This window comes from Lepisma saccharinum, chromosome 30, assembly GCF_977018435.1.
Source record: "Lepisma saccharinum chromosome 30, izLepSacc3.1, whole genome shotgun sequence".
Classification (NCBI taxonomy): Eukaryota; Metazoa; Arthropoda; class Insecta; order Zygentoma; family Lepismatidae; genus Lepisma; species Lepisma saccharinum.
In genome coordinates this window covers 30,163,493-30,181,639 of record NC_139258.1, presented here as the reverse complement: position 1 = coordinate 30,181,639, position 18,147 = coordinate 30,163,493, and the positions used below count along the sequence as shown (strand labels likewise).

General features: G+C 40.8%; 1 protein-coding gene across 1 annotated transcript in view; it reads left to right on the top strand.

Annotated features, from left to right (window-relative positions):
* The window catches only part of LOC145981839 (apolipoprotein D-like), a 28,110-nt gene extending 12,175 nt beyond the window's left edge, over positions 1-15,935 (top strand). Inside the window, exons 3-5 of the mRNA XM_083115280.1 lie at positions 261-480; positions 8,590-8,744; positions 15,515-15,935. Of these exons, the coding sequence (XP_082971406.1) occupies positions 261-480; positions 8,590-8,744; positions 15,515-15,685 (546 nt within the window). The 3' untranslated portion in view covers positions 15,686-15,935. The remainder of the gene's footprint in view (positions 1-260; positions 481-8,589; positions 8,745-15,514) is intronic.
* The last annotated feature ends 2,212 nt before the right edge of the window (positions 15,936-18,147 follow it).

Here is an 18,147-nt window from a genome sequence, read left to right as displayed (position 1 = left end):
CCTCTGGGCATGTAATGTTCAAGAATTGGCCCCTTGTGGTCCCAAAACAAAGTTAACAAAGTTATCTTGACGATGTCAATACACTTGTAATAATTGGTCAATGGATAAATAACGATGATTGAGATTATGATTTTTCTTTTTGCATTTTTTCACAAATTATCATACATGTTCTCTTCAAGAGTACGATTCATTTCATTTTGTTCAAAACTGCCTTCACCTTACCATAACAAAATTCTACTCAATGCAATGCTTTCTCTTAGTTTCTAGGCAAATGGTACGTGATCCACAAATTCTCGACTTCAAATCGGTGCCTGACGTACAACTTCACTCGCAATGAGGACGGAAAGCTTCGAGTGGAACAGGTCAGCGAGAATTTCTTGATGGGGTTCCTCAGCGTCGATAACATGTACCACTACACAGGAGTACTTCAGGTCCAAAATCAGGACAGGGCTGGAGATATGGTTGTGCAGTTTCCTCTCAGTAAGAAAATATAAGCTTTTATCAAATTATCTTAACCTTATTTCACAAAATAAACCGAATACACACTGTTAGAATCTATACTAGAGCTGAACCGATACCGATACCGATGCCGATGTATCGGTATCGGTGGGAATTTATTTACCGATATCGCCCGATACTTTTCCAGCATTTTGGTCTTTTACGGGCTCAACAAAAATGCCTCTCGACACTTTCTCGAAGTCTAATTATCCTGGAAATTATGCAAAATTAGAAGTTTCTCTTTATTTTTCACCAGTTTTGTGTGAAAGAACATAATTTCGTGATGACATGACATGTGATTTTTGCATATTTTAAAGCAAAAATCTTGGTCAATTTATGCATAAAATTACATTGGAATACTTATGCATTATTGTTAAAGAATATCTTGAATAACTTGCAATGATTGAAATTTTCAAGTATCGGTATCGGTATCGGTGGGAATCTGAGAGTATCGGTTTCGGTATCGGTGAGAATCTGTGAGAGTATCGGTATCGGTATCGGTGGGAATCTGTAAGAGTATCGGTATTGGTGGGAATCTGTGAGAGTATCGGTATCGGTGGGAATGTGAGAGTATCGGTATCGGTGGGAATCTGAGAGTATCGGTATCGGTGGGAATCTGAGAGAATATCGGTATCGGTGCGAATCTGTGAGAGTATCGGTATCGGTGGGAATCTATGAGAGTATCGGTATCGGTGGGAATCTGAGAGAGTATCGGTGTCGGTGGGAATCTGTGAGAGTATCGGCATCGGTATCGGTGGGAATCTGTGAGAGTATCGATATTGGTGGGAATGTAAGAGTATCGGTATCGGTGGGAATCTGAGAGTATCGGTATCGGTGGGAATCTGAGAGAATATCGGTATCGGTGGGAATCTGAGAGTATCGGTATCGGTGGGAATCTGAGAGTATCGGTATCGGCGCGAATCTGTGAGAGTATCGGTATCGGTGGGAATGTAACAGTATCGGTATCGGTGGGAATCTGAGAGTATCGGTATCGGTGGGAATCTATGAGAGTATCGGTATCGGTGGGAATCTGAGAGAGTATCGGTGTCGGTGGGAATCTGTGAGAGTATCGGCATCGGTATCGGTGGGAATCTGTGAGAGTATCGATATTGGTGGGAATGTAAGAGTATCGGTATCGGTGGGAATCTGAGAGTATCGGTATCGGTGGGAATCTGTGAGAGTATCGGTATCGGTGGGAATGTAAGAGTATCGGTATCGGTGGGAACCTGAGTGTATCGGTATTGGTGTCGGTGGAAATCTGGGAGAGTATCGGCATCAGTATCGGTATCGGTGGGAATCTGAGAGTATCGGTATCGGTGGGAATCTGAGAGAATATCGGTATCGGTGCGAATCTGTGAGAGTATCGGTATCGGTGGGAATCTATGAGAGTATCGGTATCGGTGGGAATCTGAGAGAGTATCGGTGTCGGTGGGAATCTGTGAGAGTATCGGCATCGGTATCGGTGGGAATCTGTGAGAGTATCGATATTGGTGGGAATGTAAGAGTATCGGTATCGGTGGGAATCTGAGAGTATCGGTATCGGTGGGAATCTGAGAGTATCGGTATCGGTGGGAATCTGAGAGAATATCGGTATCGGTGGGAATCTGAGAGTATCGGTATCGGTGGGAATCTGAGAGTATCGGTATCGGCGCGAATCTGTGAGAGTATCGGTATCGGTGGGAATGTAACAGTATCGGTATCGGTGGGAATCTGAGAGTATCGGTATCGGTGGGAATCTATGAGAGTATCGGTATCGGTGGGAATCTGAGAGAGTATCGGTGTCGGTGGGAATCTGTGAGAGTATCGGCATCGGTATCGGTGGGAATCTGTGAGAGTATCGATATTGGTGGGAATGTAAGAGTATCGGTATCGGTGGGAATCTGAGAGTATCGGTATCGGTGGGAATCTGTGAGAGTATCGGTATCGGTGGGAATGTAAGAGTATCGGTATCGGTGGGAACCTGAGTGTATCGGTATTGGTGTCGGTGGAAATCTGGGAGAGTATCGGCATCAGTATCGGTATCGGTGGGAATCTGAGAGTATCGGTATCGATGAGAATCTGAGAGTATTGGCATCGGTGCGAATCTGTGAGAGTATCGGTATCGGTGGGAATCTGTGAGAGTATCGATATTGGTGGGAATGTAAGAGTATCGGTATCGGTGGGAATCTGAGAGTATCGGTATCGGTGGGAATCTGTGAGAGTATCGGTATCGGTGGGAATGTAAGAGTATCGGTATCGGTGGGAACCTGAGAGTATCGGTATCGGTGTCGGTGGAAATCTGGGAGAGTATCGGCATCAGTATCGGTATCGGTGGGAATCTGAGAGTATCGGTATCGATGAGAATCTGAGAGTATCGGTATCGGTGCGAATCTGTGACAGTATCGGTATCGGTGGGAATCTGTGAGAGTATCGATATTGGTGGGAATGTAAGAGTATCGGTATCGGTGGGAATCTGAGAGTATCGGTATCGGTGGGAATCTGTGAGAGTATCGGTATCGGTGGGAATGTAAGAGTATCGGTATCGGTGGGAACCTGAGAGTATCGGTATCGGTGTCGGTGGAAATCTGGGAGAGTATCGGCATCAGTATCGGTATCGGTGGGAATCTGAGAGTATCGGTATCGATGAGAATCTGAGAGTATCGGTATCGGTGCGAATCTGTGAGAGTATCGGTATCGGTGGGAATCTGAGAGAGTATCGGTGTCGGTGGGAATCTGTGAGAGTATCGGCATCGGTATCGGTGGAAATCTGTGAGAGTATCGATATTGGTGGGAATGTAAGAGTATCGGTATCGGTGGGAATCTGAGAGTATCGGTATCGGTGGGAATCTGTGAGAGTATCTTTATCGGTGGGAATGTAAGAGTATCGGTATCGGTGGGAACCTGAGAGTATCGGTATCGGTGTCGGTGGAAATCTGGGAGAGTATCGGCATCAGTATCGGTATCGGTGGGAATCTGAGAGTATCGGTATCGATGAGAATCTGAGAGTATCGGCATCGGTGCGAATCTTTGAGAGTATCGGTATCGGTGGGAATCTGTGAGAGTATCGATATTGGTGGGAATGTAAGAGTATCGGTATCGGTGGGAATCTGAGAGTATCGGTATCGGTGGGAATCTGTGAGAGTATCTTTATCGGTGGGAATGTAAGAGTATCGGTATCGGTGGGAACCTGAGAGTATCGGTATCGGTGTCGGTGGAAATCTGGGAGAGTATCGGCATCAGTATCGGTATCGGTGGGAATCTGAGAGTATCGGTATCGATGAGAATCTGAGAGTATCGGCATCGGTGCGAATCTTTGAGAGTATCGGTATCGGTGGGAATCTGTGAGAGTATCGATATTGGTGGGAATGTAAGAGTATCGGTATCGGTGGGAATCTGAGAGTATCGGTATCGGTGGGAATCTGTGAGAGTATCGGTATCGGTGGGAATGTAAGAGTATCGGTATCGGTGGGAACCTGAGAGTATCGGTATCGGTGTCGGTGGAAATCTGGGAGAGTATCGGCATCAGTATCGGTATCGGTGGGAATCTGAGAGTATCGGTATCGATGAGAATCTGAGAGTATTGGTATCGTGCGAATCTGTGAGAGTATCGGTATCGGTGGGAATCTGTGAGAGTATCGATATTGGTGGGAATGTAAGAGTATCGGTATCGGTGGGAATTTGAGAGTATCGGTATCGGTGGGAATGTAAGAGTATCGGTATCGGTGGGAACCTGAGAGTATCGGTATCGGTGTCGGTGGAAATCTGGGAGAGTATCGGCATCAGTATCGGTATCGGTGGGAATCTGAGAGTATCGGTATCGATGAGAATCTGAGAGTATCGGTATCGGCGCGAATCTGTGAGAGTATCGGTATCGGTGGGAATCTGTGAGAGTATCGATATTGGTGGGAATCTGTGAGAGTATCTTTATCGGTGGGAATGTAAGAGTATCGGTATCGGTGGGAACCTGAGACTATCGGTATCGGTGTCGGTGGAAATCTGGGAGAGTATCGGCATCAGTATCGGTATCGGTGGGAATCTGAGAGTATCGGTATCGATGAGAATCTGAGAGTATCGGCATCGGTGCGAATCTTTGAGAGTATCGGTATCGGTGGGAATCTGTGAGAGTATCGATATTGGTGGGAATGTAAGAGTATCGGTATCGGTGGGAATCTGAGAGTATCGGTATCGGTGGGAATCTGTGAGAGTATCGGTATCGGTGGGAATGTAAGAGTATCGGTATCGGTGGGAACCTGAGAGTATCGGTATCGGTGTCGGTGGAAATCTGGGAGAGTATCGGCATCAGTATCGGTATCGGTGGGAATCTGAGAGTATCGGTATCGATGAGAATCTGAGAGTATCGGTATCGGTGCGAATCTGTGAGAGTATCGGTATCGGTGGGAATCTGTGAGAGTATCGATATTGGTGGGAATGTAAGAGTATCGGTATCGGTGGGAATCTGAGAGTATCGGTATCGGTGGGAATGTAAGAGTATCGGTATCGGTGGGAACCTGAGAGTATCGGTATCGGTGTCGGTGGAAATCTGGGAGAGTATCGGCATCAGTATCGGTATCGGTGGGAATCTGAGAGTATCGGTATCGGTGTCGGTGGAAATCTGGGAGAGTATCGGCATCAGTATCGGTATCGGTGGGAATCTGAGAGTATCGGTATCGATGAGAATCTGAGAGTATCGGTATCGGTGCGAATCTGTGAGAGTATCGGTATCGGTGGGAATCTGTGAGAGTATCGATATTGGTGGGAATGTAAGAGTATCGGTATCGGTGGGAATCTGAGAGTATCGGTATCGGTGGGAATCTGTGAGAGTATCTTTATCGGTGGGAATGTAAGAGTATCGGTATCGGTGGGAACCTGAGAGTATCGGTATCGGTGTCGGTGGAAATCTGGGAGAGTATCGGCATCAGTATCGGTATCGGTGGGAATCTGAGAGTATCGGTATCGATGAGAATCTGAGAGTATCGGTATCGGCGCGAATCTGTGAGAGTATCGGTATCGGTGGGAATGTAAGAGTATCGGTATCGATGAGAATCTGAGAGTATCGGTATCGGTGGGAATCTGTGAGAGTATCTTTATCGGTGGGAATGTAAGAGTATCGGTATCGGTGGGAACCTGAGAGTATCGGTATCGGTGTCGGTGGAAATCTGGGAGAGTATCGGCATCAGTATCGGTATCGGTGGGAATCTGAGAGTATCGGTATCGATGAGAATCTGAGAGTATCGGTATCGGCGCGAATCTGTGAGAGTATCGGTATCGGTGGGAATCTGTGAGAGTATCGATATTGGTGGGAATGTAAGAGTATCGGTATCGGTGGGAATCTGAGAGTATCGGTATCGGTGGGAATCTGTGAGAGTATCGACATCAGTATCGGTATCGGTGGGAATCTGAGAGTATCGGTATCGGTGTCGGTGGAAATCTGGGAGAGTATCGGCATCAGTATCGGTATCGGTGGGAATCTGAGAGTATCGGTATCGATGAGAATCTGAGAGTATCGGTATCGGTGCGAATCTGTGAGAGTATCGGTATCGGTGGGAATCTGTGAGAGTATCGATATTGGTGGGAATGTAAGAGTATCGGTATCGGTGGGAATCTGAGAGTATCGGTATCGGTGGGAATCTGTGAGAGTATCGACATCAGTATCGGTATCGGTTCAATGTGGTATCGGCTCAATATACACATTTCACACCGAAATGTCAAGGTACGCGACAAATGTCACTAGTGAACGAAGCAATCAACAGCAATGTTCCACACCGTACCACTGGCGTACGTAGAGGGGGCTGATGATGCTCCACTACCGAAATTATTATAAAATAAACATTTTCAAATAAAAACACTGAAAAGTCGGGGAAAAAAAACAGACTGGTAAATGTAAACCATCTTAAAATGATTCCCAATTGTCTGTTTTGATAATGGAAAGTTCTAAATATACGAAATATCTTATTGTGTATGCCGCCCTTCTAGAAAGCTGCCAGAGGCGCCAACTTTTGAAGAACATTGGTTTCTTATAAGTTTAAAGAAATCTCATAAATCCTCATGATATTAATGCACACCACCAGCTCATCCTTACTATTGTATAGCAAATGTATAACAATAACAAATATAATAATAATAATAATAATAATAATAATAATAATAATAATAATAATTACAAGACGACAAATTATTAGGTGGGCCCGGACAATTTAAATTCGGTCCAAGTTGCGTATTGTTTCCTGGACCGTATTTAAATTGAGCCGAAAAGAAGGTTCCCGGACCGTACTTAAATTGATCTGGAAGAAAGGTCCCTGGACCGAACTGAAATACTTTACAGATAAAAAGGTTCATTACGGTCCAGAACCCATTTACGCTTGCTGATTTTCTCTCCTGGACCGAAATTGAATTTATTTAAAATTCCTGGACCTTTAACAACACTGGTCCAAACACTGAGTTGGGGTGGAGCATATATTTTACCTTTTTAATCTTTTCTTACAATTTTTGCCTATTCGCAATATCTTCCCTTCTTCAAGGTATAAAGAACTTCCTCAACATTTTGCTCTTTCCGAGTGGATTAAGTTTGCTCCACTCATGCGAAGTAGAAAGTAGCTCTCCTAGCTTCAAAGTGTTGATTGGCAGTAGGGTATCATTTACTTTTCAAAACTTGCACACAACTCAGGAATCATAAGGCGAACTAATAAGTATGGGAAAATATTTGAGCAATAGTCCAATGTACTTCCAATTTAATTCTTTCTTTTTTAAAAAAATCTTACAACAATAACTCACCCTGTATAGAACACAAGTTAAAGATTAGAAATTTGAGGTCTATTTTTGTTAAGATATGTTTAGAGTATATTTAAGGACATTTTTAAGTATACGTGCATACATAAAACATCGTTAATTTGGACCCCGATAAGCCGGACTTCGCTTAATCCAGACAGGCAAAAGGCAAAAAAGAAAGCAGAATGCAAGGTTTTAAATGTGGCTAGAAGTCAACAATCGCATTCGTCATAGTGCTCCGTAACGGCTAAGAATACGTACATCCAACGTCCATGGGAGAACTTCTCAAAGAAAAGGCAGTCAACCACTGATGACATTCTGACTTTCGGGAAGAAGCCGCATTGACTCTAGAATACCGTCGGCATATTCTCCTAAAACTCTGGTCACTATAATACGTGGCCGTGCAAACGCGTATGTACGTACTGCATTGTCGTATTGCTTTACATTTTACTGTACTGTATAGTGTATTTAGGCCTATGCCCTTTAAATACACCACAATAAACGTGTTTTGTTGCTATAAACGTAGTTTTAATGCACTTTCTACTGTTCTATTAGGTTATTTTACGCAGGCGCGTCGCCTGATAATGTTCGCACGAGCACACGAACACTCATGTATATGTCTTAAATTACGTACATATTAAATGCACACACACATACGTATATTTATTCGAAGAAATACTATGTTTGATGTACGAGTATATACACACAATTTACTCTGACACGACTTCCTTCACGTCGATAACTCCTCTACATAGTTGGTAACACTGACTCCCACGGTGTTCCACGGAGGGCGTTGAACACAATTGCTGTGCGTGTCGTATAGAGCTGACAGCTAAGAGGCTGTTGGCCACTATATCCTGAAGATGTTCACTTCGCTGTGCGAACACTGATGCAAGCGGAAATACTTCTTACATTCGGCACCAGAGTGCAGCATATTCAAGGCATGTCTAGGGGGACTCGAAAATGTCTGCTACATAGTTGCAAACTTTAGCGAGAATTCGCTAAACCTGGCGGATTTTAAGGGGGAGAGGGACAATTTCCCCTAGGTCCTTCTTGTATTACTTCAAATATAGCGTGAATTTGGGGGAAAATTGTTGAAAATAAATTGAACTGTTATTCTCACTTTTTCAATTAAGATGAAGTTACAAGGGAGAGGAGTAAACATTATTGTCAACACTCGTATGCGAACCGCACGCGACGCCACTGTATTTTAGTTAACCTGGACTTTCGTTAAACTTTTCCCCCATTAGTCCGAATTAACTAGGTTTTACTGCATTTTGTTTATTTGGGTCATGAAAATCCTAGACCTGTTAATTTGTGTATGGTATAGTGAGCTTTTTCTTGCAGGTGTAGCCGGGACCGCTTCCTACATAGTGTTCCTCACAGACTATGAGACCTACGGCGCCATCTTCACATGCCAGAAACTAACCGCACTCGCTCATCGTCGATCTGCATCTATTTTGTCACGGAAACCAACTTTGGACAACATGTATATAGATAAGGTAAGAGAGATGTTCTATTGTTACACACAAATACAGTAAAACCTCGTTAATCCGGACTTCGCTTAATCCGGACAGGCAACAAAAAAAAGCACAATGCAAGTTTTTAAATGCGGCTAGAAGTCAACAAGAGAACTTCCCAAAGAAAAGGCAGTCAACCACTTATGAAATTTTGTTTCCTGCAGACTTTGTACTGTAGCCTACTGTACACTGTATTTAGGCCTATGCCCTTTAAATACACCATAACAAACGTGTTTTGTTGCTATAAACAGAGTTTTAATGCACTTTCTACTGTTCTTTTAGGTTATTTCAGTTAATCCTGACTTTCGTTAAACCGGTCAACTTATCCCCCCATTATTCCGCATTAACGAGGTTTTACTGTATAATGAAAAATCTGTACTTTCATTCACTAATGGATGCCCAGGATTGCTGAACATAATAGCAATATGTAGAGCCACTGTGGAGCCACTTACCACCTGGTTTGTTGAGATGAAGCGACAGCTAAAGGCAGAATCACACGGAACTGGATTTCCAGTAGGAATTCCCTAGTTGGCGCTGGACTGGCTTGAAATCTTGGCCTCCGGGCTGGCTGCTTGACTGATTTTGACGACTAGGCCATGTTCTATTTGCAATGGCTTTCTCTGCTAGATTCTTTGGAACAGCCAACGAGAGCGAAAGTTTGGCCATGTGAGTTTGACAAAGGAAAGTGTTTTGTCTGTGGTTTGTTGTTTTGATAAGCAGAGATGATTGCATTCGTGTTCAGTTCGTTAATATTTAGGAATTTATAGAAAGCGATAGATCTGTACGCGACAAATGTGATTAGCATAAAAATCCTTATTATTACAAGTGTAGTAAATGTTTGACATTTTTTATGCATGAATCTTGCGAATCTCATGTGTGAATATGCATACCCGAGTTCATTAAAAAGCTTGTTGAGTACGCATTGATCACCATATTTTCTTTCCAGCCAATTTCTAGCCCATACTTTTCCATTAATTCTTTTAATTTTAATTTTTAATTTTAACAGTAGCTATTCTACAACGTTCTTCAAATCGCTCGTCCATCTTGTTAGCTTGTTTGCTGTGCGTAGGGTGACCAGACGTCCTCTTTTATCCGGGCATGTCCTCCTTTTTAGGTGTCTGTCCGGCGTCCGGGCGGATTTTATAGAAATCTGTAAATGTCCTCCTTTTTTGGAAATAGTATACAGCATAGGCCATAGTGAATGTGCTGCACAGAGAATGTATCCATGCATAAGGATCATCATTTGAACATCTGAGAGCTGATCTACCATCACTTTATCCAAACATGTCATCCGTATCATAAGAGAGCATACTGTTATACAATCTCTGAAATTCCGTTACGAGGCATACATACGCGATACTAAGGTTTTTCTTTTTTCCCCTCTGCCTCTGTTTCATTATCCCTATCTCTATTTTCTTTCCTTTTCTCTCTTTATTTATATTTTCTTCCCTTCTCTCTTCCATTCTGTCTCCTTCTCTTTATTTCTGTCCTCTTTTCTTTCTCTATCAGACTTTTATTATTCCCATTCCCTATACTTTCCTTCATGTCTTTTTTTCTCTCTCTTCCACTTTCAATGTAAGGGACAAAGTTTCCCATCCATATAATATTACAGGCAAAATTAATGTTTTGTATATTTTAACTTTTAGTTTCTTAGATATTAAACGTGAAGACAAAAGTTTATGAAGAGAAAAGTAACATGAATTTCCTGAATTAAGCCTGCTTTTTATTTCCTCCTTAATATCATTTTCATTTGTTAGTGTTACTCCTAACTACTTGAATTTGGAAACTGGTTCAAACAAGTTGTTATCAATAATTAGATTATGATTATTACCTAACACTTGGTTTCGACCTAATATACATCTTATTCTTAGTTCAGGGATCTCCCAAAGTAGTCCCCGCCCGGAGATCCGAATGGGGGACTATTTTACCTCTGGAATATTTTACCTTGGGAACATCCATGGCCTCATATTGTTGTTTCTTGACATTTTTTTTTACAGTGCAGAGTTGTCAGCTCTACGCCTAACCCCCAATATGAATGGAGGACCGCACTTGTCGTTGGTCAGCAGATCCCTCGGATCTAGCTGGGAGTATCACATAGTATAGTTACCAATATGTAGTGTGGTACAGTCAGTCACTTTCCCCTGTTGATGAAAGAGTGCCAAAAATGTTCACGGCAATAAAATTATATTTCTTGTCCCAACCTAAACATACATATAATATTAATTCAGTTTTGGAAATAGATTAAACGATCCCGAACAGTCAGGATTCCAAATTGACATTTTAAAAAGTGATAAATTCTTGATGTTTTCTGGATTGTATGTGATTGAAACTTCTTGAAATTTATTTTTTATTTCAGAAATACAAAAAAAAAGAAACAAGAAACAACCACTGAATGGGATATGGCGTGTAGAAATCGAGATTTCCGCAGTGTCGGGAAATTTTGAGCATTTTCCGTCCTGAAATTGCGAATTTTTCCCATCCCGATTGCAGGGATTTAAAAACATTTCCAGTGCCGATTTCGTCAAAAAAAATTCTGTTCGGCGCAGCCTAGGGTTCAAAATGGAAATTTGCACAAAACGGAACCCTTTACTTTCGTTATCATGCTGTTGTCTGTTTTTTATCTCTGAGACGGAACGGGAAGGTTCCAGATATTCATGAAACCGGAACGCTGTTCCGGTCAGCTCCGGTTCATTTAGATCCCTAGGTATCTCTCTATATACGTTACATTTATGTCTTTATGAAGAGGTGATGGGTCTGACAGCCACCCTTCCTCCCCCTTTTGCACCTTCCTTGGGTTAGCTAGAGTTAAGAGTTATAATGGCAAATGTGTTGCGATTTTTTTGCGATGTCCTCTTTCCTTGGGCTTTGTCCTCCTTTTTCACCATGCTCTGTCCTCTTTTTTGAATGTATGTGTCTGGTCACCCTAGCTGTGCGCAATGCCTTGTGGGAACAGAACTATACCGACAAGTAGGGTAACAAATATCGTGTGAGGCGACAACTAGCGGCTGAGCCAATAGCACGCAACTAATCCAAGTCCAACTGGAAACCCAGCAGGAGATCTAGCCTCGTGTGATTCATCATAATTCGCTAAATATAAAATCCTCTTCCTTCCTGTGGATCAGCATATTCGTCTGCTAGTTGCAAGATAACGGACTGAAGGCACGTACACAATACATCTTTGAGAGTATGATGGACAACAATGTGGCTTATTATAAAAGTTTACATTGTGGAAATACCTTATTCAGGGTTATTAAAAAAAGAACGTGACAACATTGCTGAAAAATAATTAATTAATTTTGGATTCCTTCTTTGGAATTTTGAAAGAGACCAAGTATTTTCCCCGCCACTCTCTACCATGGACGTCCGAAGGATATTTTCCATCGGGTTGGGGGGAGGGCAAGAAATGCATTTTTTTTCCAGGGACAAATGAGGCATATTTCCCCTCATAATAGTGTTGATCCTCATAAACACACTTTCAGTTTGAAGTTACGCGTGTAACGGCCTTATATTAATTAACATATATTACTCTGACTGAAATGAAATTATATGTATGAAATATAAAATTTTAAAAGTGGCATTCATATCGCAAGGGAGGGGGGGGGGGGGAAGGGCCATCAAACAAGTCGATCGGGAGATGCTGAAGAAAGTATGGGCTAGATCTGACTATCTTCTTGACGTGTGGAGCACATATTGGAATTTGTAATTGTCATTGTAGGTAAATTATCTGCTAATATAAGCTTTTCCTCGATATGTATTTACATTCATATAATTATGAGCGTTTACATTTGTCGACATCATTATGAATAGTCCTGTATAGTAATGTTATTCCTTAGTTATGCCAGTTGCATATCGTAGCCTTCTGCCAAGTCTGAGGGGGAGAATGAAAAGCATGGATCGCCAGATAATTGTCAATTGTTATCAACTGTAAACAAGCTCCGTCTCAACTCTGCATTCAGAACAGGCCATAAAATTTCTGCTACAAAGGAAGTCACTCTTGCTACTACACGTACGTTGAGCGATCCTGGGAGCACCCATTGTAAACCAATGCGCAAGCGATTCATCTTTGTTTTCTGTTGTTTTTATATTTTCATATTCTGCATTGGTATGTGGTCATAATTTTGTCAGTCCGAAACGGAACACAGCCATCCTTCATTTATTTGCAATTTACTCGCTCCAATCTAAGATATCATAATCTATTTTTTTCCATAACGAATGATGATTACTGGGATTGATTTCCAGTTGGAACCAGGGGCCTGGTCATCGAGTGGAGAAAGATGGACTCTGGCCTATGTAAAATAATTGTAGCCCTGCCTTCTTGCCCACGCAAATAACTTTCAAAATAACTATTCAGCTATTCAGAATTGTTTATAGTAGAGTAACAATGGCATTTAGTGAGTGTGAGAGAGATAAGAGGACCGAAAGAATGAAAGAGAAATTGAAAGCAAGTGATAAACAAATGGAACAGGAAGAATCTGACCGAAAGGAAGAGATATAGAGAAATGAAGAAGAAGAAACAGAGGTAGGAAGAAAGTTTGGAGCGGAAGAAAGACAGAGAAGAAAGAGAGATACGGAAATAGGGAAAAAGTATGAGATGGAGAAAGTGATTTTTCTAAACAATTTTTAATGATTGTTACACTGCTAGGAAAGTGTTATACTTTTAATTCTCAGAATGTTAGTGACAATGAGAGATGTTCTCTCCAAACGCAGTGTCCAAATAAGTACAAGAAAAAGCATTAGACAATGAATAATCTCAAATTAACATTGCATGTTATATTTTTAGTCAAAAACACATGTGCCCCGAGTGTATATAAGAGTGAAAATTCATAAAAGTATATCCCGGGGAGGACAGAGAGGAATTCCCCCACCAAACTTTTCCAGGGAGATAGTTCTTGTTCTAACAACAAACATAAACAATTGGTTTGGGAGTAGAAAATACTTTGCTTTGCTGAAATAATATCGAAAATACACAAAGAAGGGACAACAAAGAGCCTCATCCCAAAGGACACTGAACCCAGCAATCTCTAGAACACAGGAATTAGTCTGACTTGTTATTTCTTCTCCATTTCTCATCGTCTTTCGTCAGCTACCACAAAGTAGGTAAATATATTAATAAAATACGAAATAACATTGAATTTTATATATGAAACTATTATCTTCTTAATGTCTCTTAATTTTTACCCCTCCCCCTTAGTCACGGAAATCATTGTTCATGTTCATAGCATTGATAGTGCATTAAAATCTTCCATTTACAATCGAATTTTAAACGAAGTACAGTTGATGTAATATAGTGTATATTTTATAATATAATTTGATTATTTAATAATTGACACATATTTAATGACAATATATATATATGTAGAGTGTGTGTGTGTGTCTGTCTGTCTGCTCTTCCCCCCACCAATCTGCAGTGATTTCGCACCCTGTCGACAATGATCCTCAACATTCAATAGCCTCGTGGCGGAGTTGTTAGCACACCGTCCTACGACGCCAGAGACCCCAGGTTCGAATCCCGACCTAGGAATCTGTGTTCCTTGTGTGTCACTTCAGCAATTCCATCATATTATCACTCATCCTCTTGTTCGCGATTTGCCAAGAGTGACAGAAAATCGAAGTAAAATAAACCAAATCAATCAATCAACATTCAATAGCTTCTGAGATCAAGTGTTAATGTTCATTGTCAAGTATAGGGTTTTGCATTGAATTTTATTACCTCTCTCTCTCTCTCTCTCTCTCTCTCGATATATATATATATATATATATATATATATATATATATATATATATATATATAACTACAAAATTTGTATTCATGTCCATACCAGACATTATTAGAATCAAGAAGACTGGGCAGGTCATGCTGTACGAATAAGAGAGGAAAGGAGAGCTTACAAGATTCTTGTTGGGAAAACTTGTAGGAAAGCCAAGACAAAGATGAAGGGATAACGTTGAGATGGACTTAAAGGAAATCGTTAAGGATGGAAAAGATTGGATTGATCTTGCCCAGCAACGGGACAGATGGAAGGCTTGTGTTGTTGTAGTCAGGCAGGTATCTAGAAATACATTTCCCAGTATCTCAATAATAATAATAATAATCATATAAATAAAATAATTTAATTAAAATTAAATACTATTAATTAAATATGTAAATTAATTAATATTGTATTATTATGTGAATATGTAAAACGTTGGTAAAAAAAAGAGAGATATAACAACACGTATTCTTTATGCACCTTATCAAAATTTTATAATATCAACTGCCCTGGTAACAAAATTTATGTCAAATCGATAAGGAACTGAAAATTTATTGAATAATAGGAGTTAGATCTAATTGACAAAAAGTAAAGTTTCTGATTAATATTTTATGCATATTATCATAAGTACTAGCACAGATAAGGGTATATAAGTTAGGTTACGTTAGGTTATATACCCTTATCTGTGGTAGTAGTGTGCATAAATCCATGGAACTGCCCTTCAAAGCAGTATGATCCCAATTCCTTGTCTTCCAATGAGTTAGTGGAGAAAAATAACCATCGACTATAAAGAAAATGCTAAACAATTCTATTTTGATTATTTATTTTTAGTACTTGGAGGTCTTTCGGGAGGGGGGTTCTGGCCCCATGGACCCCACCCCTAAATACGTCCTCTGCTGCAGGCGTAAACATTCGGGTTTAAGAAGATTAGAGAGTTAGTTAGTTAGTTAGGTATATATATTTTTTAAACTTTAATCTTAAATAATTTTATTTGTTTTTTAGGTTCGCCAACGTCTTCTGTCCAACAACATTGATCCAGAAGATTTTGATGCCATCGACCACGACGGTTGTCCATCAGCGGAATACGTCGATCTCAACATCAACATCAACGACAAAACCTTTTCAGGCAAATCCAGTGCGAAGGAGTTTGCTGAATACGACGTAGGGATGTGAACTGTACATATCTGATCGTATATCTTAAGCATAGCACATATTAATATTGTATTCAATTTTCTGTAATCCTCAATAGTGAGAAAGTTAATCCACACACAGTCAGAACTAATGCACATTTATTACATGAACCTGATAAGCAGGAGCGTATATTCCAGGCTAGTTAGGCTATTTGCGAAGCCTGAAGTCTAGGGAATAAAATACTGGAGAAAAATCGATCAAAAATTGTAAATAAAATTATTAATATCAGTGAGTTGGTAACCTGATTTCTTATGAGTTGGCAACCTGATTTTTTATGAGTTGGCAACCTGATTTCTTATGAGTTGGCAACCTGATTTCTTATGAGTTGGCAACCTGATTTCTTATGAGTTGGCAACCTGATTTCTTATGAGTTGGCAGCCTGGTTTCTTATGAGTTGGCAGCCTGGTTTCTTATGAGTTGGCAGCCTGATTTCTTATGAGTTGGCAGCCTGATTTCTTCTGAGTTGGCAACCTGATTTCTTATGAGTTGGCAACCTGATTTTTTAGGAGTTGGTAAACTTATTTCTATTCATAGCCTAGGACCACGTGACATCGTCAGATAGCTTAGACCTTAGGCTCAGTATACGCCACTGCTGATAAGGACTACAAATAGTAATAAAATATGTAATTATCTTGAAACAAAAGCTCATAATTAATGCAAGAGAATTAATGTATATATTAAAAAAAATCAAATATAAAATTACATGTACATGTTCCAAAACCAAAACCTAATATTGAAAGAACACAGAAATACCACGATGAAAGTTCCTATAATCCTCGAACATCTGCGTTTTGTTGAGAAAGAACATAAAATAATTGAATTCTAGTCGAGACTATACTGATCGGGAGCTCAAGTGGCGGCTGCCATACTTCTTTTCTACATAGTTCCATCTGTCCACCAATCTTCTTCGGGGTGGTGTGCCTCGATGAGTGTCAGCATCCTCAGTTGTGAAGCAAAAGCTGTAGGTGTAACATCGCTCTCCCGTTACAACGTTGCCAAGCGTACGTCTGTCTTTTTTTATCAGTTGTTTTCTTAGCTTGTTTGTACAGCGTTTGGGTGTTTTGTGTACTATTGTACAGTCAACGGCAAAGAAAATGGTAGGCAAATTGTCCACAGCTATTTTCATTACTTTTTTATTCTACATCCTGTGTTGTTTTAAGGAATGAAACTATATTGGTTCGAAGCATGAATTGTTCTTTGCTTATTGAAGTCATTATTTCAATTCATTGTCATCATATAGTGTAATTCAGACCGAATTAAAATGGTGGTGGACAATTCGCCTACTGTTTCTTTCGCCGTTGGGTGTACAACTTTTATCCGATAACGGCGCTCATCAACTCAATCTCTCTCGTGTTACAGTACGTTTGGAGGGTCCCGGGTTCGATACCCGGTGGAGGCACATGGTACAGTGGTTCGGATCCAACTTTAAACCGTAGGTCCAGTCCCGATTAGCCTTACTGTGCATAAAGTGGACTTAAAACACGAACTCAAACCAAACTCACACTCAAGTACGTTTGGCAACGTTCTGTGTATCCGACGTTCATTTGTTTCGTCCCGCCAGGAACTTTCGGTGCCTTGTGACTCGAAAACACCCGATGTCAGTCGAAGAGAATTCAACTGATCGCTGATTCGTTTTGGCAACTTTCTCATGACGTTGGTCGGCAATGTTCCCACATTGAAGACAACTCCGGGCACACTTGGGATGTGACACACACACAAAGACACACCCACTATCATTTTATACTACACTCTATCCACGTATCTCTGGACCGAGCTAACGAAAACAAGTGTACTGCTTCGCTCTGTCTACTCGAACAGCTTAAGTAAGTAGCCAATCATGAGTCGCCAAACTTGTGACTTGACATGATATCCTGCTGCCTGCCTGGAAGGTGGATGTATTCAGTGCATTGTCTGTTGGCTGTTAGAGGTTCAAACGATAACGAATTTATACAGCATAATGCATATACAGCTAAATGTATGTAATTATTAGCTCCTATAAATCGAATCACTGTTTCTAGGAAGTCTTACAGGTCTTATAGGTGTGAAAGAATATTTTATATAATATCTAAAGAAAAGCCCTGTTTGTTAGTTCCTCAATTGAGAACCGGCATTGGCATGAGTGTCAGCAATGTTCTCTCATTCATCCCATTATACACATACGTACATATATCCTTATCATTACAGCCTGGCCCCGTGGCGGAGTGGTTTTCACATCGCGCTACAACACCACGGGTCCCGGGTACGATTCCCGGCCTGAGCATGGATGTTTGTGAGTGTCCATTCATCAACTTTATCATATTTTCACTCATCCCGATCTTCGCAAATTAGCCAAAAGTGACACAAAAAGCGAAGCAAAATTAAGCTAATCAATCATTACAAATATCCGAAAGGGAGAGATACGACGGTAACGAATCAAGGAGTAGATAAACTACCTATTTCTTAAA